The sequence below is a fragment of the Mytilus trossulus genome, chromosome 13, assembly GCF_036588685.1.
Source record: "Mytilus trossulus isolate FHL-02 chromosome 13, PNRI_Mtr1.1.1.hap1, whole genome shotgun sequence".
Taxonomy (NCBI): domain Eukaryota; kingdom Metazoa; phylum Mollusca; class Bivalvia; order Mytilida; family Mytilidae; genus Mytilus; species Mytilus trossulus.
In genome coordinates, this window is record NC_086385.1 from 25,246,243 (window position 1) to 25,271,414 (window position 25,172).

The 25,172-nt window shown below is 32.4% G+C and overlaps 1 protein-coding gene across 1 annotated transcript; it reads right to left on the reverse strand.

The window, feature by feature from the left end:
• Positions 1–622: 622 nt before the first annotated feature.
• On the reverse strand, positions 623–19,990 carry LOC134694186 (2-iminobutanoate/2-iminopropanoate deaminase-like). The gene is made up of 7 exons (XM_063555183.1): positions 19,967–19,990; positions 7,395–7,486; positions 6,143–6,248; positions 5,068–5,122; positions 2,580–2,648; positions 1,285–1,340; positions 623–655 (listed from the first exon to the last, which is right to left on the reverse strand). Exons 1-7 carry the CDS (start codon positions 19,988–19,990, stop codon positions 623–625), a joined length of 435 nt encoding a protein of 144 aa, XP_063411253.1.
• Between the last annotated feature and the right edge of the window lie 5,182 nt (positions 19,991–25,172).

Sequence of the window (25,172 nt, forward strand, 5' to 3'; positions counted from 1 at the left end):
AAGTAATATTCAGCTGTCTGTGTTTACCTAGACTCATGTCTCAATCGACATCGATACATTGTTCATCCATCTATTTATAAGTATGGTAGTATAAATAAATGTACAGTGAACATCATCGATACATTGTTCATCCATCTATTTATAAGTATGGTAGTATAAATAAATGTACAGTGAACATCATCGATACATTGTTCATCCATCTATTTATAAGTATGGTAGTATAAATAAATGTACAGTGAACATCATCGATACATTGTTCATCCATCTATTTATAAGTATGGTAGTATAAACAAATGTACAGTGAACATCATCGATACATTGTTCATCCATCTATTTATAAGTATGGTAGTATAAATAAATGTACAGTGAACATCATCGATACATTGTTAATCCATCTATTTATAAGTATGGTAGTATAAACAAATGTACAGTAAACATCATCGATACATTGTTCATCCATCTATTTATAAGTATGGTAGTATAAAGAAATGTACAGTGAACATCATCGATACATTGTTCATCCATCTATTTATAAGTATGGTAGTATAAACAAATGTACAGTGAACATCATCGATACATTGTTCATCCATCTATTTATAAGTATGGTAGTATAAACAAATGTTCAGTGAACATCATCGATACATTGTTCATCCATCTATTTATAAGTATGGTAGTATAAATAAATGTACAGTGAACATCATCGATACATTGTTAATCCATCTATTTATAAGTATGGTAGTATAAACAAATGTACAGTGAACATCATCGATACATTGTTCATCCATCTATTTATAAGTATGGTAGTATAAACAAATGTTCAGTGAACATCATCGATACATTGTTCATCCATCTATTTATAAGTATGGTAGTATAAACAAATGTACAGTGAACATTATCGATACATTGTTCATCCATCTATTTATAAGTATGGTAGTATAAACAAATGTACAGTGAACATCATCGATACATTAAAAGTTAGATTCGGATATAATTGGCCAGTATTCATAGATTTTATAATACTGCATTGCAGTTCATCATGACACATCTGTGTTATAAAATGAAAAAGAACACGCTATCAAGATCATTGCTAATATATATTAAAAAAAAAAAGAACAATACAGAACTTGTGATGAACCTAGATATGCAGTGAAATGGTATCTCAAGCTTATTCAAACTATCAGACATAGTGGACACGAGGAGCACATTTATGTTAATAAGTTGGAAATCCGCCGATCAATTACTTTAACAATACCTCAAAAAATTAAAAAAAAACCAATTACTTACGAGAGGTACGGCTACTACTTGAACAGCTACTCTAGCTTGAAAATCATTTGGAAAGACTGAAAATGATACATCATTATAAATATTTCTACATGAGTAATACTCTATAGTTATGCCATTTAATAAATTTAACTCATAGTATGACATTGAACCGTCTCGCCATATACATTGTAGATGAGGATATGGGTTGGATTTACAGAAGAGAGAAAAAAAAGGAAAAAAAAAGAGAGAATATTGACCTAAAAAATTAAAGAATACAGAAAAGAAGGAGACCCGGCAAGATCCTTATCAAAAGAGGAGCGTTTGTGTTGAAATAACTATGATAATTTCAATCCCGTCTCATTCCACGATCCTTTCTTTAAAGTCAGTGATTGTCTTTATTTATATCGAAATGTTTCTTATTCTTTAGTAGAATTGTTCCTGTATTCCGGTAGTTGATGGCACATCATAGTTAGTCTCTGATAAATTGATTCATAAGTTTTCTCTATAAACCTTATCATTTTTGTTTTTGTTTGGTGGGGGTGGGGCGGGTGGGGGCGTTGTCGGGATGGGTGGGTCACGATTGGGTTAGGGGTTGTAGTGCAAGAAACGATCTTGTATGGGGTTGTGCTACTCAATCATTCTTTTTATATTGTTTGTAAACTATCAATATTTTTTTTCTGGTCCCTATTTTTCCACACAAAAAAAAGACAAATAATAAAGGCGAAACATATATAACATACATACTTAGGGTGGTGCATACTTATAATGTATCTTGTCGTCGCCAACTGTCATCATCGTTTGGATTACTTCCTCTTGGTTAGCATATTCTAAGTTACATAATGGACCTCAATAATCCAGTTGTTACTTCCGTTCACTTTGATCTCTTAATTGACGAGAAACGATAATGAATATCAGGTGATCTTTAATTTGAATTATTCGAGTTAGTAAATGAGTAACCTCTTGTTCATGGTATGAAAGAGGGGCGAAAAATACGAAAGGGACACTCAAACTCATAAGTAGAAAATAAACAGACTACGCCATGGCTTAAAAAGAAAATATCAACATACAAACAACTGTACACAAAACACACCACAACATAGAATATTGAAATACTGAGCAACATGAACCCTATCAAAAACTTGGGTGATATAAGGTGCTCCGGAAAGGTAAGCAAATCCTGCTCTACATGTGACATCTGTCGTGTTACTCCTATAAATTACAGTGATAAGTAATATCAAGTGAATATACTTCTCGCAATGACGGGTTAGCAATTGACTCTTAACTAACCCTAATGCATATTTAACTTTTACACTTACATTTCGTATAGACTGTATTAAATGCTGTAAGGTCGCTTAATTTTGTCAGAAAAGCTGTTACTTTTACAACTGAAATCAAACAAACATAATGCGGTTCTTATTTATGTATATAATCGTTGTATTGTTATTTTGTTTCAACAAGAAAAAAATATTTTGCATTCATAAACGAATGAAATTCACAAACCAATACATGACAATAATTTAATGTACAATCAGAGTAAATCAGTATCGATGATACTATCCTGGTATCTAAAAAAAAAAAGAATCGTATAGTTACTTACATAAATATATCAATGATTCATTAGGTGCCTTCAAATATATTATATTCATATTTCTGTTCCCTACATTTTGCAGAAAAAAAACAGTTACTTGCACGTGTTGCACAACGGAACACATACATTCGCAACATTTTTTATCTGACGCATTTACTCCAATCCCGAATGGGTCCTGTCAGACTGTTGACGGTAAATTCAATGCACCATCCACAGTGAATGCCATGGTCTCAGTCCGTTTTTTAATAATTGCAACAACTCTCAGGTGAAAGGGATTCGTGGGTGTTTTTTTCATGTCCCTATCCAACATTCCCTATCATGGTAATATAAGTCCCCGTCCAGTGACCTACCATTCAGTACCTGCCTTTTGTATTAGTCTAATTTGTCATCGTCCTTAATATGCATGAACTGTGTGCGCCTCGGTGTTAAGCAAGGAGCAATCAACAATCTATAAACCTTTCCAAATAATTAATCAATTTATACTACTAAAATAATGAGCTCCAATTTGTTAGTAGACATGGCGTAAACACGACGAATCAAAGAAATCAACTTTATATATAATTTATATAGGACAATGGTGTCGATTAAAAACAACACAATTCCAGGCCCTTTTGTTTTTCACATAATTAATATAACCAAAAATTAGCAAGTTCCGGGTCCCATCCGATACCATATCAATAGTAGTTGTCGGTTGTAGTAAGACATTCAGGGTGGGTTAAAACAGAAAAATTTTGAAAGCAGAGAAAACTGTACACCTTATTATCAGTATGATCATTGATTATTTTATCAGATAATAATATAAATACTAAAAATTCAGGCTACAAATAAGGCGTAGGTACTTTTCAACTTGAAAGCCGGCATGACGTAGAAACGACAAATGCAAAAATTCAACGTTTACATATAACTTATACAGGACAATGGTGTTGATTAACATTACACCATTGCAGGCCCTTTTGTTTTCCACATAATCGATATTACCAATAATTAACAAGTTCCGGGTCGACGAGTTCAAACAGAAAGATTTTAAAGCAGAGAAAACTGTGTACCTTAAAATCAGCATGACTTTATCAGATGACAAGACGAATACAAGAAAAAGAGGCTAAAAATAAAGCGTAGGTACTTTAATTTATTCAGTCACGGACCCGCGGTTGTGCTCTATAACATATTATAATTTATATAATGTAGAGTACGTATAGGAATCACTGTGTATAATTGATTTTGTTTATGGCCTGACAGTTTCTATAAAATATATTATTATTTTTATTATTATTATTATTATTATTATTATTATTATTATTATTATTATTATTATTATTATTATGATTATTATGATTATTATTATTGTGCATACTATTATTATTATTATCCTTATTTTAGTTATTATTATTTTATCATGATTAGTATTAATATTATTATTTTATCATCATTAGTATTAATATTATTATTATCATTATTATTATTGTTATATTATTATTTTTATTATTATTATTATTATCATTATTATTATTGCTATACTTGTTATTATTATATTATTATTATTAATATTATTATTATTATTATTATTATTATTATTATTATTATTATTATTATTATTATTATTATTATTATTAAATAATTGCTATTATTTTATGATTATTATTATTATTTTTATTATTATTATTATTTTTATTATTATTATTATTATTATTAATTAATAATTATCATTATTGTATAGTAATATAATATTTCACACAGAACGTAACCAAAAGTTAGCGTGCAATAAATTCTAATATTGCACTAGTGCAATAAATCTTCAAAATTCATGACGTCATCAACGTTTAAATCTTAGTTTAAACCAATTCTTACTTTCAAATATTATATTGCTATACAATAAAAGGGTTATTGCATGAGTATTGGGGAATATTGTCCCTCGTAGAACATATATTGCACTCGCAAGCTCGTGCAATATAAAATTCTACTCGGGACAATATTCCCCAATATTCATGCAAGAACCCTATATTATTATTATTATTATTATTATTTTTATTATTATTATTGTTAAATAATTACTATTATTTTATGATTATGATTATTATTATTATAATTATTATTATTATTATTATTATTATTATTATTATTATTATTATTATTATTATTATTATTATTATTATTATTATTATTATCATTATTATCATTATTAAATATATAATATTTATTATTAAAACGAATGAACCTACCATCCTTGAAATTACCACCAGCAGCCTCTAATACTGCACCAATATTCCTGAATATCTATGGAATGAAAAGTATGCAACTGTACGCCGGTTTTGACAATGCTAAGGACATGTCAGTGTAAGATAAGATAAAATAAAAATGCATTTGTATTTTTACTTCGTGCTCTAGGAGGCAGGAAGATAGTCTAGGTGCCGTTGGAAAAATTTTCAGGTCACGTGGTACAATTTCAGCTTCCGTTTGGCAATTTGATATATAGTGAAAGGTCGATTTGTTCATGTTATAATATTAAATGTACTCTGATTTATAAAAAATATAGCAAATTATCACAAAGAAAGATTCATTGGTAAATGTATGTTGTACTTTCTTTTGATCAATGAATCATTCATGATTTTGTCTTGAAATGGTGGGAATTTTTTTCGATCAGTTAAATCACAAGGCAAATTAATATTTCCTTAGTTCTCAAGTAAATTGATATTTATTCTAACAGATAAAGAATGTTGTTCTTACAGCCTGAAACATGAAAGTATCCTTAAGGCTCCATCCCTTGCATAGTAAGTCGATAAAAACAACATGCAATTTTCAAATAAAATGATCCAATATGTTGGTGCAATATAACTAATACGGGTTGTTTACAAATAACCAGTTCACAAACGTAATATGTCATTGTGCTTAAACTAAGACTGCAAATCCTTAAATCAATGCTACATTAGACGGTTCAGGTTGTTCTAATTTGGCTATGCTTGGTTTGGTTTAAGAATGCTTTTTTTTAATTTTCGGCCTTTCGACCACGAGGTTAATAGATGATTAAAAATATATCTACAAACATGTGCTATAGGTATTGGTATTTCATTTGTAAACAAAGCGTACATTTGTACCAATCACATAAATTATAACCGGTATTGAAATATAGGCTACTAGACGGATGGAAAGCGGATACAGTTCTTTTTTTTTGTATGTAAGTTCGTCAATTTCTTTTCCGTTTTTCGTTTTCAGTAATAATACAACTGGAAACCAAGTCGATAAGCGATCAAGCAGTTGTTGTATGGAACACGTATCCTATTTACGTTTTGTGCTCACCTGTATCGTTTCCGGAATTATACCGCCAGGAACCAGTTGAAGTGTAACAGGATCTCTTCCTATTTGTCCAGCCAGGTATAGAGTATTTCCAGCCAACACAGCTTGACTAAAAAATTAAAACATCAGAATAAGTCATCAGAGGAAAATAACAAAATTACAAAATTACAAAAGTACATTTTTACTTTAGATAGATAATCATTGATATTTTTTTAAGGGGACAAACATTACAGGGTCATTGTAAATTAATTACAACTGTTGATTACAAATACTCTGCCAGGACGGACTGGTAAAATTTGATAACATACACATGACGTATATTTGTTTTGCTGCTTTTTGACATGATGTTGAAAATACTTTAGAAAACTTAAATAATAAATTTATCTTATTCAAACTTCCACCTCTTTGGGTTAAAGAAACGGCAGAATGCTGCGCATTTATGTGTATCAAAATTAGTGCAAGTGATCCACTTTTAATTAGTAGAAAAAAACACTTGGTCAAACAATATAGGAGAATAAATAAAAATGGCCGACAAAAATGAAGAATAAACAAATGAAGACGAACTTTTGGAATATTCTATAATTTATTCAAATCTTCAAAAAATATACTGTTATAATTGTAATTAGTGTCTTCTTGTACTTCTCCGACAGATGTTCTATATTGTGTGCATTAAAATATGACATTTCTCGTTATATATGCGGTATCACTACACAGCGCAAACTCGAAGGGAAACCCCGTGATAAAAGAAACGGTAAACAAACGCGAAAATAAGATGCCCATCAGTTCGACACAGAACATAAACAACTTAAACATGTGCAATTATAAAAAAAATACTTAAAATTTACAATGAAATAATTATTAAACATATGAATCAATAAATAATTGACTAATCAATTGTTACTTGCATCCACTGGCAAACATTTTAATGCACATACAGGTCGAAAACATATCAACAATCACACTGTAAAGTGGATTTGGAATTTCGGCAGCACCTTTATTTACATGCATACATGTACGCTCCCAGCAACCAATGTACGGGAGTATTCTCCCCTGAACCCTGTTCCCCAAAGAGAAGTGTCAGTAAAGATTTGTTGATTTTGTAAGCTTGCCTTACACAATTACACTTTTTAAAGTGACAAATCATGGTACATGTGGTAGTGCATTTCAGTTTCACATTTACTTCTGAATTATTGAGTCTCCCTTGACTCTCAAAATACCATTAACCCTACTTCCCCAAGTGTTCGTATAACAATACCTGAAAGGTAAATCTAATATAGGAGCTTTGTCAGTTTCAATAATCTTCTTTGTAACAGGTATACATGATGGTCTGTGTCTCGAATATGGTGTCTGAAATACAAGAAGGAACAGATGAAAACGAATAGTAAACCCGCAAAAAATCCTCCTGGCTTCCCCCTCAAGAATGTCAAATGGTTGTCCTCTTAGATGATTTAAAACAACATCCATGAGTAATTTGATATTAAAATCACAAATGTATGGGTTAAAACGAGATAAATTTCAAAAGGGCCACGAATGTCAATCAGTTGAAGAAAACTGATAAAACCATCATACAAACATAGGTCTACAGAACATTTATAATTTATACAGAGAACTTAGTCTAATGATTAAGCAAACTGCGCTGCCACACAGTAGGCGCGGCAGTCTTTGTTTCAATACCAAACACATCAAATTGATAAAGTGCTTATTTTATTTTGGGTAGTGGTGCTTAGTGACAAAGAAAACAAACATCATTCACTTCATAATTACATACCTTACGTCATCATTAGGTGATTTGATATTGTCATATATTTTTAACAGTATGTTTGTTGTATATTGCCAATGAGACAACTATCAACCAAAGTTGAAATGAAGTGGATGTTAGCAATTATAGGTAACCACGACCTTCAACAATGGAAAAATCACATACAGTATAGTCGGTTATCAAAAGCCTCGACATGAAAAATATGTAACAATTTAATTGAGAAAACTAACGGCCTAATTTATAACAAAACAATTTACGAAAACCAAGAATGACCGACATGAACGTACGACAACAAATGAACAACGGGTTCCTGACTTGGGACAGGCACATAAAGAATGTGGCGGATTTAAATATGTTTGTGAGGGCTCGACTCTCCCCTAACCTGGGAAAGTGTGGTTACATCAGAACATACATGTAGGAACAAACTTTAAAAATCAGTTGAAAAGGGCTGAACTAGTTGTCAAGTTATTTTGTTAAGTTACAAGTTTTGTTAAAGATTTCTATCTTCATTTCTGAATACAACAGTTTCCACTTGAATTTATGCAAGCAACATGCAGCCAATCAATCAATATACTAACGCTTCTAAAAACAGTCACCTTGCTTCTCATGGTCAGGTATGGATTGTATGCCTGATAAGAAAATAACTAGAAGCAAAACTACTAGAAAAGACCTCATTGCTAAAGTTTAATAGATTTTTCGACAACTTACAACTTCAAAGATATCAATGCTAGTGTTTGACAACTAATTCGACAACTAAGATATGCAAACAGATGTGACAAAGATTGATAAACAAGTTATTTTTAAATGATGTGTTAAATGCAATGATGTGCAGAATTTAAATAATCAAAAAAATTATCCCAAAAAAATGTGTAAACCTAAGGGAAAATGTTTCATCTTGATACATGTTAATTGCTATAAGCTGAAAGAAAGATAAAGTAAAATGCATATTAAATTTACAGCCTATATTCTATTTTGAAAAAGGTCTGATGTATAACCATGTGATACTCCAAAATCCATTGAGATAAAGTTAAAAAACAAAAAATTACAAACTCTTAGGAACAATTAAAACGGATAGTCCTAAATGGCAAAATCAAAAGCTCAAACATATCAAATAATTGAAAAGCAACTGTCATATTTCTAACTTGGTACAGGCATTTTCTTATGTATAAAATATTGTATTAAACCTGGCTTTATAGATAGATAAACCTCTCACTTCCATGAAATTTGCATAGAATTCCATTATATTGACAACAATGTGAGAGCAAATCAAACCGACACGATAGGTAAAAGTGTAAAAAATTGGGGAACAGCAGTCACTAGAAAAATAATCTTTAGAAATTACTTTAGAAATAATCCACAATTTATTCTTATTGATTCCTTTATAACATCACACATATGTTTTATTGCAAACTACAAAGGAATGTTTTGAATTGAACCCTATGAATGCGACGTTTTTAGAAAAACCAAATATTGTACATTGTTTTATTTAGTGACGGATCAAAGACATTCAAACAGCGGATCCGGACGGCCCACGAGAAAATGCAAAAGTACAAATGATCGGTCGAACCCCCCTGTCATGGATCCTCCAAGAGTTACGGAGGTCACACATTTTGTTGACCAGAGCAACATATCATTGACTGTTGACTGATTCTGATCAGTTGACCACCCCATACGTCGGTCAAATGATTAGAGTTGTGTGGGATTTGTCTGTCGTCCTAAATGTGGTTCAAGGCTATGATCTTTGAGTTAGGAAGATAATAAGTTTCTTACACCTTTTCGAATATGTTTTTCAAAGATTTTTCTTAATTTTCCTTGGTTAATATTCTATTCAGGGAATGCTTTTGTTTGTCTTCTTCTTAACTTTCAGACTAAAATGAAATATCCTTTGGCAGCGTCCAGATCTAGCAGCAATTGTTAAATGTCGTAACTGTGTTTGATATTTGCCACATTAAATGAATTACATTAACTTATGGATAAAGTACTTTTCTGGAAATCAGACATGTATGTAAATAGATTATCAGAAAAAAAGGCAATTAAAGCACTTTCAAAACTTCCTCCCATTAAACCAAAGTTAATACTCATATCTGACATTAAATTAAATTAAATTACATTTAACGGACAATAATTGTAACTTAATGAAACGCACAAAAGAGGCTTCGGTCTAAGATCATCAACAGATCAGCATCGTCACAATTTTTTAGGATACATGTTTCGTTATTATCAACTACAAACTGTTTTTGCTGCCGTCTTTGCTAGATATAATAGTAGATTTGTTTTGTTAATTTTATTAAAGTTCTGTTGTATACCATTTATTTGTGTTTACACAATGTTGTCTCCTAGATTCCAATTATTGTCATGATATCCTTATATGTTTGTTTGGATTGCTCACACGATTTTGTAAATAGGACGGAACTATAAAAAAAACTGGCATGCAAGTGAGAGTTTAACCTGGCTATAAACACTAGATACCAGGCGTATAATTTGGTTACGCCATATATGCGTCTCGTGCAAATTAGACTAATTAATAGCGTTCAACTCAACAGTTTAAGATCGATTCAAATACGAAGTTAAGGAGCATTTTAAAACGACTAAGGTTATATATTCCTTGTTTCGAATGATTCAACATTTTACAAAATTACAATAAATGTACAAAAACCAGGGTTGACCGACCATATTGTGAAAACGCCTGCAACAATTCAGGAATATGGCGGTTGTTTTCCAGTTGCTAGTCGGTTTTGGCAGGTTTTAAAGATAGAATAATCCTGTTTTTAATTTACGTTGAAAGTCGGAATTATTGTTCATACATTTTTCGCTATGTCACAAAGTAACTTTTGTCTTTTATGTTTGTTTTTTTGTTTTGTACCAAACTGTTAAGTTTATCTATTTCCAACTGTTGTACAGTTTGTGTTTGTGTTTTTTAAACGTCTGCTCTAGGCTAGTTTGAGGGTTTAGCGCTGTCAAACATGTTAAAACCGGACGGATTTTATGTACCAGTTCAATAATAGAAACCTGTAAATCGGTGGTTGGCGTTGGGTGCTGTCTGTCATATCTGTTTTCGTTAATCTTTTTATCCAATGGCTTTCTCGTTTGCATAGTTTTGTATTTGTCCTTATGAGGCTATATAATGCTTATTATACAGTATTTGTTCTCCTCATTGTTAAAGGAAGTTCGGAAACCTATAGTTTTTCACATTTAATACTAGAAATAATAGTACTTATGAACTGGAAATGAACATCCAAACAGTCCAATGGCAGCTTCTTTGAATTCATGCGCCGATTCAACAGTTACATCCTATGTAAAATTTGTTTCCACTTATTATGATGCATATCTTCACATCAAAATAAGGAGATGTGGTATATGATTGCCATTGAGACAACCATCCACAAACGTTCATATTAAGTTCAGTGGATGTAAACAGTTAAAGGCTCCGTAGGCCTTTAACAATGAGAAAAACCCATACCGTATAGTCGGCTATAAAAGGCCCAGACATGAAAAATATGAAACAATTCAATTATTTATAACAAAACAATTTTATGAAAAACAGATATGACAGACATGAATCATCGACAACCATAGACCTACAGGTTCCAGACTTGGGACAGGCACATACAGATTGTGGCGGGGTTAAACATTTTTCATTTTCGAATGCTTCAACCCTCCCTAACCTGCGAAAATGGTGTAGCAGTACAATATAAGAACAAATTATGAAATGAGTTGAAAAGGGCTTAGCTCATCAGATCGATCCAAAGTATATATGTATGCTTAACATATTTACATCATCCATGTTTTGAATATTGTCTAAAGTGTCAGCGTTGTAGGTTTGGAAGATACCACAAATAAATTAATATCTTTTTATGCTTTTTATGCTTTTTCATGATCAAGATCATACTACATTTCTATACTTAAAGTGTTGAATTGATCTACAAATAATCAGATCTTGATACTCATAGTTACTTTTCACACATCATAGGTTGTGATATACATGTCAAATGACAAGTGTTAAAATATATTTAGTTTATTCAGCTATAGTATCATAATATGTTGACAAAAAAATTGAAAATAGCACGTTTAATAATTTCAATGCGTCCGAAGCGCTTTTCTGGATTTGCCTTCATCAGGAACGCTCGAAGCCAAACATTTGAAATCCAAGGATGTATAAGAACCGAAACCGTTGAAGAGCAATATGACAAACATACCTAAAATTGATTGCCAACTTCATCTAAAGTCAACTTTGCCTGAGGGAGTTGAAACCTTAGTTTCTTAACAATTTCAAAATTTATAAACGGACAATTTTAGAAAAATTTGTTAAATCCTGTCAGTACCGAAGTGCTGACTACTGAGCTGATGATACCCTCGGGGACTGAAAGTCCACCAGAAGAGGTATCGACCCAGTGGCGTAAAAATATGAAAACAACACGTTTAATATTTTCAATGCGTCCGAAGCGCTTTTCTGGATTTTTTGTCATCAGGAACGCTCAAAGCCAAACATTTGAAATCCGAGGATGTATAAGTACCGAAACCGTTGAAGAGCTATATGACAAAAATACTTAAAATTGATAGAGCATTGCTTTTTGTCTTTTTACTAGTTTCACATATTTACTGATCTTCGTTAATTTACCTAGCAAAGTGTTTTGGTAACTCTAAACTTAATCATTATAATTGACTATTCAAAAATATAAAAAAAAGAGACAAAAGATACCAAGAAAACGATCTAATACGTAAGTTGAAGAGAATACAATAGCCAAAAAGATAACCAGACAACAGTCCACAAACACTACACAATACACTAAAGATTGTGCATTACTAATACATGTACGACAATAAAATTGAAGGTAACCTACGAAAAACGTGAAAAAAAACAAAACGCAATGATTATAGAAAATTTCATTCAAATTTTAAAATTCAATTTACAATTTTAACACGACATGCCGTGTAATGAACACAATACAATTGCAAACTACAAAAAAAGGAATACATAACAAAGACGATTTTCATATATTTTAAGGATGTTCACTGTAGCAAATACAATTCAAAATTCTAAATGCAATCGTTTTGTATCAAGGTTTCCGATCAGATGACACAAGCGTAAAATTATATTTCTACCTGTCTGTTACTTAGGGAAGCTGACATTTGAATTCTGGAATATAATGACATATTATTTCGTCAATTAAAAATAAACATTACATTTTCACCTAACAAAGTTCTTTTAATCTAATCGTGTTACATTCTGAGGCATACAAGAAGACCAAAAACGACCGGTGTTAACATTTGACACTGGAAGCATAGACATGACGTCATCTTGTTTAGTTGCCAAAGACATTAATACCATTTCAAGGAATTAACGTTTAACATGTTTTATTACGTTTATTAAATGTTCGTCTGTAATGTGACCAGGACGTGATTGAAAGGTGAATAGAGGTAAAAATAGTTAATCTGAGTGATTTGATGATTAGAGGTAACAAAAATAAATATATTTATTAGGACATCAGAGGTAAACAAAATAAACATTTTTGGAAAGGTGGCTAATAGTCGAGTGTAATATTTGAAAAAGACGTCTAGTAAAGGACTTTAATGCACCCACCTAACACACGGCTAATTTTTGCTTTAAATAAAAGAATAATGATTTAACTTTGATTTTTGCCCGGTCGTCACAAAATCGTACGGTGCAGTTTTTGTAAAATTGATGTTTATTTCAGAAATTAGTTGAAAATTTTGACATAACGACATATTTTTCAAGCAAAAGAAATAAGTAGTATGTCTTCTTTTAGACAGAATAATTAAGTAAATTAGATTCTTAAAATAATGAAAAACAATATTTACAACTGTAAGTCCGCATGCTTTTGCATTCCTTCTAAATATTTGACATTTTGTACAAAAAATTTCATAATCCTGAATTTTTCGAATCTACAATTATTTTTTTATTAAATACTTTTGCACTGTATCCGTTTTAGAACACACCAAATTACTCATCAGTTATCGTTTTTTCATTCAAGATCAAGACTTTATCTCAACATTTCTTAAAATCACGAATTTCTGTAATTTTATGATGTTGGGTAAAATCACTATCGTTTCTGGAATCCCTTATCTATTTCGTTGTCGGTTTTTTACTGAATATATTAGTCGATTTCCGTGTACTAAATAGTGCTATTAGAGTACGATAAATCATATTTAAAGGGTTCTATTTCTATCTTTAACTTCATTGTAGCTTAAATAGATATAAAATCGTCCGAAATTAAGATAAAATCAAAGTAAAACATAGTTTTTGAGTTCTGTAGAATTCACCCCTTTCTAAATAAGGAATCGTATCGGAAAATTGTCGAAAATCTTCCGAGTCGTGTCAAATTTTCACTGTCCAGTTCAAAATCAAACCCTTCCTATGCTAAAAAGCAAAAACGATCCATTAATTGACACAGATACATAGTCTGTCATATATTTACTACAGAGAAAATATGCAGTTAAACACTTAACGAAGATACAGTTGTATTGCCGCAGTGGGAAAACGAAAAGATGAAATTTACAGAAGACTGGTCGATGAATATAAAAAAAATGAAAACATCCCATTTGAAAATTCAAAATATCATAAGAGTTGCTATAAATATTTCAAAAGTAAGTTTTGTCTGTACAAAGACTTTGTACTACATGTACCAATTCTAACGACCAGTCTCTTCTCATATACCAACGAGGGCAGTAGATCTACAACTTATTCTGATTTTTCTGTTTGTATATTTTGCAATTGTATAAAGACTATAAGCAAGTTACACAACTTCATAAGGTATCCTCTGAGGAGCAAACTTGTATTGAGTGTTACTACATATATCTCCTACAATGATCTGACTTACAAAATAACTCATGATAATTTTAAGATTAAATCTTTATACCATCGAGCTTGCATCGCTAAATATTTGCTACACAATTTGAAATCAGAAAGTAAAGAGCTATTTAATTCTGAGCATAAAACAGCTTTTACTAACATTTCAACGATTAAAGACGACGTGCATGTATACAAGGAAGTATTCTGGTTAACAACTTTACTGATTACTTGATCAGTTAACCGGGCTTAATTTCTGCTCGAGGATCGCCGCCGAGAAAACTACACAACATATTATCAGCTTCAACAAAACCTATACAATTTTAATTTATAGTTATATGTAAACAGCCTCAACAAGACCAAGGTAAATCCAATATTGTATACAGTATCTCTATAATGTTGTCTTATGCCGTAATGACGGAAAACTACCCGTTTAAAATGACTGTGATATATAGTCTGTCAATTTTAAAGATCTGAGCAGTGACTGCGAAACTGGTTGTAAGCACTTTATGCAGCTACTTGTATTTTACAGAAGCAGATAGAGGGTAAAGTTGTAATTCAATCAGATGAATATCCATTATCTAAAAAAATTTCACTGGACTATTCAATTGAAATTACGGCACCTGCTTTAAAAATATTTCTGTATTGTCTTTTGGATGATGGCACATCTGCGGCAGTCAATAAAGCGTACAATATTCCTATTGACAAAGTTCTTAGATGTATGGCTTTAGTAGAATGTATATAATCTTTATTTTCTTTTTACTCTAGTTCATTTATGTTTATCATTACAAATGCACCGTATTTATGGACACACCTTTGATAATTATTAAACAAGTTTGACTGATCAGGAGATTAGAAAAATTGAAAATGGGGCATATATTCTACATGGCATTGTTTTTCTACTTGGGTACAAGTTTTATCCAAGACAATGTCGACCTAACAACAGAAACAATAAGTTCTCCGTATGACTTTGGTTGGCTAAAAGGCAACATCGGTCCGGTATGATGTCATCCAATTTTCTACAAGATTTGATCTGTTCACGCATTGGTATAGGTATAGGGGAGGGTTGAGATTTCCCAAAACATGTTTAACTCCGACACAATTTTGCGCCTGTCCCAAGTCAGAAGCCTCTGGCCTTTCTTAGTTTTGTAAGATTTTTTATTTTAACTTCTTGAGTATATTTCGAAGCTTAGTATGACGTTCATTATCATTTCAAACTAGTACATTTTTGTTTAGGGGCCAGCTGAATAACTCCTCCAGGTTTTGAAGTTTCTTGCTGCATTGATGACCCATTTGGTGGTCTTCGGTCGTTGCCTGCTTTTTGAACGGGTTGGTGTCTCTTTGACAAATCCTTCATGTTCATTTCCCAATTTTTATTTCAATCTGTATATAGTAGATCTTATGTCCGCTTTAAGCAAACCCTCTGCTGTACTGATATATACCCATACAGTGATATTGTTGACTTTTTTCAAAACGACCTCTACCCTTTTTTTGGGGAAAATATGCGCAATTTTCATCAAATTGTGAAATTTAGAATAAACCATGAATTTGACTGAAACTTCGATTTACAGACCCCCTTTCAAGAGTCACGTCCTACTTTGGAATGAAACTCCTTTTTGTCAGTAATGATACATAGTTAGATCCTCATATCTGCACATACAGTCATTTTAGGCATGAAAAATGTATAAATGAGTGGTTTTTAGTTTGAATTCATGCACAATAATTACTGAGACTGCTCTGTTTGGGAAAAAAGTTGTATTTTTGGGAATAATTTTAAGCCATTTTTTTTCAAAATTGGGATTCTTATTCAGGGGGAAAAGCCTTTATTCTCCACTGATAAAGGCAAACAATATCATTGCCATGCCAAGGAAGTTGTCTTTGTATGGACAAGTTGACCGTTAAGAATGATGAGATTACAAGATAAAATGAAGCTATAATATTCCGATATCGCAATATTCTATACACCTAAATGGTCGAACATCTCATTGGTCCGACGTTTCGATCATTTAGGTTACACGCTAACGGAATTTTAGCAAAAGAAAGCCAAATAAAAGGTTCAGTATTAGGATAACCTTGTCCTCCCTTTTGAAGCGGTGAAACAAGATATAAAAAAGTAATACTTAGTGCCAAAGTAGCCGAACCTCATCACTAGCGTAATTTAAAAAAAGTACAAACTACTTTGTAAAGTGTTGTTTGATTAACTAGATATCTCAAGATACACGGCGGCCGACTAAAGTAAAATCAAACACAGTTAGACGTACAATGATTAATCATATTTTCCTTGTGATGTTTTATATTAAAATTGTCAATTTGTTGATATAAATATACTAGTAGCACTTTACTCATTTTAGTAATGTTAGTACTCTTATCATATCTGAGTTAGTGATGTAAATGGAATTGCGGTATGATCCAGACTCAACATATTGCACTACAATAATAAAAAAGAAATTTGCCCTATTGTTGTCTCATCTTTAAGCAATTGGCAGGCTTTCAAACTAACAGGAGACAATTCGCTTCCTCAATTTTATTTTATTTTACAGCTCATTATGGGACTTTTCTAACCAATTAAAGATACGTCATATGTTATATTTTCCCCTTGCTTCAAATATTTTATTTCGGAATATTTATATCAAATTTAAAGATATATGTTTGTAAATACGTGTAATCAAATGATATGGAGGAATTATAAGATTTAGATGATGCAAGGGTGACTATAGATACATTTGTGTTACTTAATGATTGATTTTCAAAGACTCCGAGAGAAAACGTTACGTAAATGCGTTACCGTTAAAATCAACCAAAATTAATTAATATTATGATAGAAATATATTTTCCCAACAGTAATACAGCATTTCCATAAAATTGTTTTGTTTTTGCATTTGTTTTGACTCGATTTTTCCACTGGAAGTATCCGAGAATTGAAATTGCACCAATGACCTTTGACCTCGATTTAAAAAAAAAAATGCACCATAATTTCTTTTGACGACCGGGATATTTAGAAAGTACACATTCTTAGCTTTCCAATGATATATAATTTAGCCGTGTGTTAGATAGGTGCATTAAAAATGTAAATTTGGCTCTCATATCACTCGCCTATAAACAAAACCGACGTTTATATCTGTGTAAGGTAACCAAAAGACATTTTAGTCAATATATGTGTAACATAACCCAAGGTCACTAACATCAATATATGTGTTTGGTGACCAGAAGTAACCAAAGTGAATGACTCTATTATGTGAGCATTATTGTAAGGTGACCAGAGGTCAAAATAGTGAATAAATGTACATGGTGACCAGAGGTAACCAAATTAAATGAGTGTGTAATGTGACCATAGCATCATTGTAACATAGTCACTATGTGTCCAAGTGAACAGCGGTAACCTTAGTCAATATATGAACAGCGCTGTAATGTGACCAGAGGTAACCATAGTCAATAAAGATCCGGGAACACAGGTATGGTCCCTTGATTTTCGTTGTCTACACATATAGTCCCTAGTCTGAACAGTGTGTTACTTGCTATTTTTTTTTACTCTTTCCAAATTTATTCCTTCACGTTTTATGCCTGAAATAACAAGAAGGGGGATGAAACTAAACTGTAAAAAAATTTGGGTCATGAATTTTAAAGTAAAGTAGTGATTTGGTCCAACTAAAAAAAGGTTAAAAGTTAGGATCACGGAATATGTCAAAAGAATTAAAGACCCTTTTAACATTAAACTGTCCATATTTTTAGTTTTCTATAATTTTGCTATAATTTGTCCCAAAAGTAGTACACCACACTGTGAAACTATTATTGAGAAAGCGCAGGTGGGATTTTTTTAATTCATTTATTGTCTTAAAGAAATGCACTACGAAATAACTGCGTTCTCCGGCTTATTAGTTGAAATCACCCGAAGTAACCAGCGTCAAAATATGTGCTAGGTGACCAGAGTTAACCAAATTAAATACGTGTGTAATGTGACAACGACATGATTGTAAGGTGACCAGAGGTAAACATAGTCAAGAGATGTCCAAGGTGACCGGAGGTCACCAAATAACATTTAGATGTTAGGTGTCCAGGGTTACCAACGTCAATATGAGTGTAAGGTGATTAGAGGTAACCAAAATAAATATATTTCTTAGGAAATCAGAGGTAAACAAAATAAACATATTTGTTAAAAAGGTGGCTGGACAAAACCGACGTTGATATCTGTGTAAGGTGACCAGAGGACATTTTAGTCAATATCTGTTTAAGATTACCCAAGGTAACGAACATTAAAATATGTGTTTAGTGACCAGAAGTAACAAAAGTGAATGACTCTGTTATGTGAGCATTATTGTAAGGTGACCAGAGGTCAACATAGTGATTATTTGTAAAAGGTGACCAGAGGTAACCACATTAAATGAGTGTGTATTGTGACCAGAGCATCATTGTAACTTGACCAGAGGTAAACACAGTCAATATGTGTCCAAGGTGAACAGAGGTAACCTATGTCAATATATGAACAGCGGTGTAAGGTGACCAAAGGTAACCGTAGTCAATAATGGTCCAGGAACACAGTTATCGTCCCTTGATTTTCGTTGTCTCGAAAATAGTCCCTAGTGTGGACAGTGTGTTACTTGCTACTTTTGTTATACCCTTTCAAAATTTATTTCTTCATGTTTTATGCCTGGAATAGCAAGTAGGGGGATGAAAATACACTGTACAAAAATTTGGGTCATGAATTTTAAAGTAAAGTAGTAATTTGGTCCAACTAAAAAAGGTTAAAAGTCAGTATCACGGAAGCTGTCAAAAGAATTCAAGACCCTTTTAACATAAAATTGTCCATATTTTCAGTTTTCTATAATTTTGCTATAATTTGTCCCAAAAGTAGTACACCACACTGTAAAACTATCATTGAGAAAGCGCAGGTGGGTTTTTAATTTCATTTATTGTCTAAAAGAAATGCACTACGAAATAACTGTGTTCTCCGGATTATTAGTTGAAATGACCCGAGGTAACCAGCGTCAAAATAACATCTAGGTGACCAGAGTTAACCAAATTGAATACGTGTGTAATATGACAAGGACATGATTGTAAGGTGATCAGAGGTAAACATAGTCAAGAAATGTCCAAGGTGACCGGCGGTCACCACAGTACAAATAGATGTAAGGTGAATAGGGTTGCCAACTTCAATATGAGTGTAAGGTGATTAACAAAAATAAATATATTTATTAGCAAATCAGAAGTAAACAAAATAAACATATTTGGTAATAAGGTGGTTAGACAAATTCGACGTTTATACCTGTGTAAGGTGACCAGAGGACATTTTAGTCAATATCTGTGTAAGATGACCCAAGGTAACTAACATCAATATATGTGTTTAGTGACCAGAAGTAACCAAAGTAAGGTGACCAGAGGTCAACATAATGAATATATGTACAAGGTGACCAGAGGTAACCAAATTAAATGAGTGTGTATTGTGACCACAGCATCATTGTAACTGGATTAGAGGTAAACATAGTCAATATGTGTCCAAGGTGACCAGAGATAACCTAAGTCAATATATGAATAGCGATGTAAGGTGAACAGATGTTACCATAGTCAATATTGGTCTGGGCACACATTTATCGTCCCTTAATTTTCGTTGTCTCCGAATATAGTCCCTAGTGTGGACAGTGTGTTACTTGCTATTTTACATACCCTTTCCAAATTTATTTCTTCATGTGTTATGCCTGAAATAGCAAGTAGGGGGATGAAACTACACTGTAAACAAATTAGGTCATGAATTTTTAAGTAAAGAAGTGATTTTGTCCAACTGAAAAAGGTTAAAAATTAGTATCTCGGAAGCTGTGAAAAGAAGTCAAGACCCCTTTAACATAAAATTGTCCAGATTTTGAATTTTCTATAGTTTTGCTATAATTTTTCCCAAAAGTAGTACACCACACTGTAAAAATATTATTGAGAAAGCGCAGGTGGGATTTTTTTAATTTCTATTTATTGTTGAAAAGAAAATGCATTGAAATGAACAGGATGGTAATACAGATTAATGTTCATCAAATTGTGTGTGTATGTAGGTTGAAGTGATCTGTACTTGAGGTTCGATTGATGTGAACATCAAGTAGACATAGAATACTGAAAGGTTTGATTGTAATACAGATTAATGTTGATCAAATGTTGTGTGTATGTAGATTGAAGTGATCTGTACTTGAGGTTCGGTTGATGTTAACCTCAAGTAGACATAGAATACTGAAAGGTTTGATTGTAATACAGATTAATGTTGATCAAATGTTGTGTGTATGTAGATTGAAGTGATCTGTACTTGAGGTTCGGTTGATGTGAACCTCAAGTAGACATAGAATACTGAAAGGTTTGATTGTAATACAGATTAATGTTGATCATATTTTGTGTGTATGTAGATTGAAGTGATCTGTACTTGAGGTTCGATTGATGTGAACATCAAGTAGACATAGAATACTGAAAGGTTTGATTGTAATACAGATTAATGTTGATTAAGTTTGTGTGTATGTAGATTGAAGTGATCTGTACTTTAGGTTCGGTTGATGTAAACCTCAAGTAGACATAGAATACTGAAAGGTTTGATTGTAATACAGATTAATGTTGATTAAGTTTGGGTGTATGTAGATTGAAGTGATCTGTACTTGAGGTTCGGTTGATGTGAACCTCAAGTAGACATAGAATACTGAAAGGTTTGATTGTAATACAGATTAATGTTGATTAAGTTTGGATGTATGTAGATTGAAGTGATCTGTACTTGAGGTTCGGTTGATGTGAACCTCAAGTAGACATAGAATACTGAAAGGTTTGATTGTAATACAGATTAATGTTGATCACATTTTGTGTGTATGTAGATTGAAGTGATCTGTACTTGAGGTTCGGTTGATGTGAACCTCAAGTAGACATAGAATACTGAAAGGTTTGATTGTAATACAGATTAATGTTGATTAAGTTTGGGTGTATGTAGATTGAAGTGATCTGTACTTGAGGTTCGGTTGATGTGAACCTCAAGTAGACATAGAAAACTGAAAGGTTTGATTGTAATACAGATTAATGTTGATTAAGTTTGGGTGTATGTAGATTGAAGTGATCTGTACTTGAGGTTCGGTTGATGTGAACCTCAAGTAGACATAGAATACTGAAAGGTTTGATTGTAATACAGATTAATGTTGATTAAGTTTGGATGTATGTAGATTGAAGTGATCTGTACTTGAGGTTCGGTTGATGTGAACCTCAAGTAGACATAGAATACTGAAAGGTTTGATTGTAATACAGATTAATGTTGATCACATTTTGTGTGTATGTAGATTGAAGTGATCTGTACTTGAGGTTCGGTTGATGTAAACCTCAAGTAGACATAGAATACTGAAAGGTTTGATTGTAATACAGATTAATGTTGATTAAGTTTGGGTGTATGTAGATTGAAGTGATCTGTACTTGAGGTTCGGTTGATGTGAACCTCAAGTAGACATAGAATACTGAAAGGTTTGATTGTAATACAGATTAATGTTGATCACATTTTGTGTGTATGTAGATTGAAGTGATCTGTACTTGAGGTTCGGTTGATGTAAACCTCAAGTAGACATAGAATACTGAAAGGTTTGATTGTAATACAGATTAATGTTGATTAAGTTTGGGTGTATGTAGATTGAAGTGATCTGTACTTGAGGTTCGGTTGATGTGAACCTCAAGTAGACATAGAATACTGAAAGGTTTGATTGTAATACAGATTAATGTTGATTAAGTTTGTGTGTATGTAGATTGAAGTGATCTGTACTTTAGGTTCGGTTGATGTGAACCTCAAGTAGACATAGAATACTGAAAGGTTTGATTGTAATACAGATTAATGTTGATCAAAGTTTGTGTGTATGTAGATTGAAGTGATCTGTACTTTAGGTTCGGTTGATGTGAACCTCAAGTAGACATAGAATACTGAAAGGTTTGATTGTAATACAGATTAATGTTGATTAAGTTTGTGTGTATGTAGATTGAAGTGTTCTGTACTTGAGGTTCGGTTGATGTGAACCTCAAGTAGACATAGAATACTGAAAGGTTTGATTGTAATACAGATTAATGTTGATCAAATTGTGTGTGTATGTAGATTGAAGTGATCTGTACTTGAGGTTCGGTTGATGTGAACCTCAAGTAGACATAGAATACTGAAAGGTTTGATTGTAATACAGATTAATGTTGATTAAGTTTGGGTGTATGTAGATTGAAGTGATCTGTACTTGAGGTTCGGTTGATGTGAACCTCAAGTAGACATACAGATGGGTGCAGTCCTAACCTTGACACTAGTTAACTTAAAGCAGTCCTTATGACTGCTCTATAGGTTAACTTGGGAACAATTTAGCAGACCTGTAAGTTAACTTAATCCCTAGCAGACCAGACCTCATGTCTACTTTTTTAGGACTGCTGCAAACCAGACCTGAGGACAAGTTTGATAAAGCAGACTTGTTCACAGGACAGGTCAGCTAGACCAGACCAGACCTGCGAACAGGTCAGCTTGACCAGACCAGACCTGTGGACAGGTCTGCTTGACCAGACCAGACCAGACCTGTGGACAGGTCAGCTTGACCAGACCAGACCTGTGGACAGGTCTGCTTGACCAAACCAGACCTGTGGGCAGGTCTGCTTTACCGGACCAGACCAGACCTATGGACAGGTCTGCTTTGACCAGACCAGACCTGTGGACAGGTCTGCTTGACCAGACCAGACCTGTGGACAGGTCTGCTTGACCAGACCAGACCTGTTGACTGTTTTTTAATCGTTCCTTATGAATATATATTTTTCCACGTTGATACAATCATGTATCTGTAATGATTACAATTTGTAACCCCTTAAGTTGTATCTCAAAAGAACATTTAGCATGATGATGTTCAGATTAAAAGTACTTTTTTTAATTTGATTTGTTTCAATCTTATCATATCGTGATTTTTTTTCTATTTTAAAATTACCGGTCTCATAAAATATTTTACGAATCCCTTTGTTCAAAGACAAATACTGAATATTATTCAATAAACATCAATAAGAATTTTAACTGCATGCATTACGATATATTACTGCTCAGCTTCGTGGGGATGGAGCAATCCTCCTACACCTCTGCTTAGAAACACAAAAGCACTGCCCGTTTTCTATTTTGTTTAAAGTTTATATAAGGACCCTATTGAAAATAATTTTCAATAACTTGCGTCGGTCGTCCTATGGTATTGGCTTCACGGAAAGTCGAGTTCATTTGAATTTCACTTATTATTGAATTTAGACTTTTCATATTATCCAATTATCATGACAATTTTCATACTGTTTTTTTTTCTATTTTAACATGTTAGTATTTTGCATGTTTTTAACGTGCAAACCATTTTTAAAGTGTTTATAAACTACAGATCTAGTGCTATATCTGTGTCATTGTAATTTATTGTATCCGTCAAATTCATGACTTTTATCTTGAATAAATATATACATTTATATTACTCTTTTTTTCACCGCCAACATGACCCGTGTTTTAGCGACTTTCGACATTAACGTTATTGAAGTAGTTTCTCTCCCGTTCCTTATAAATGCTCCCTAAACACTCGAAACTTGTTACCGAGCTTGTTATGTATATATTATGTTGGATGTGTTTGTCTCGTGTATGTGGTATATCAGTCATGATGGTCATGTGTGTATTAATCACAAAACACGGGTACAGATAACTATTAAGAAATTAACGGTAAAGGGTTCTCGCTGTTCTAATGTTTTGGAATGATTGTCCGATTTCGGATGTCATGTTTTGGAATACTTTGTCAGATTTTCGGATCCTCTAGCTAGTTTTATCGACTTGAATGCCTTAAAACATTTTACCTCAGGATTACTGGATTGATCCATTCAGGTTATGGGAACTCTTTTTTAGGATGTCAGGATTTAAACAAGAAATTCTGGATAATTCATCTATTTAAACATGCTAAAATAGACAATTTTCTAAAGGTAAAAGAAATGAAAAAGAAATCCCCCTGGACACTCTTTCTCCCAGAAACAAGATGTCAACTGTTAGAGTTCACTGATCAACAATGATCAATATTTAATTATCAACAATTCTAATTGTTTTCTGTGAACATGGTGAGTTCATAGTTAAAAAAAGTCAACAAATAATAGAATGAACACTGTATTTATAATCATTTTATATAGAGAACTGAACATGAGATGACCACAAGTTCTTGTGGATGGTCCCAAGAACTTGTCTCAGAAAAAAAATCACATCTTTATACCTGAAAGTGAAGTTTAAAATATCCCGAGACAAGTTCTTGCTTGACAAATAAATTTAAGTGATTTCACCACTACCATAATAACTTATACCAGTATATATTGTAATGATACACATCTGTATGCTCTGCTTGATATTAAATATTGTATATATTTAACAGTTACATGGTTACATGCATATAGTTTTGTCCGTTTATATATCTTCTATTCTACTAATTAATAGTGCAGTGCAAGTGCATGGTTGACACTCTTCT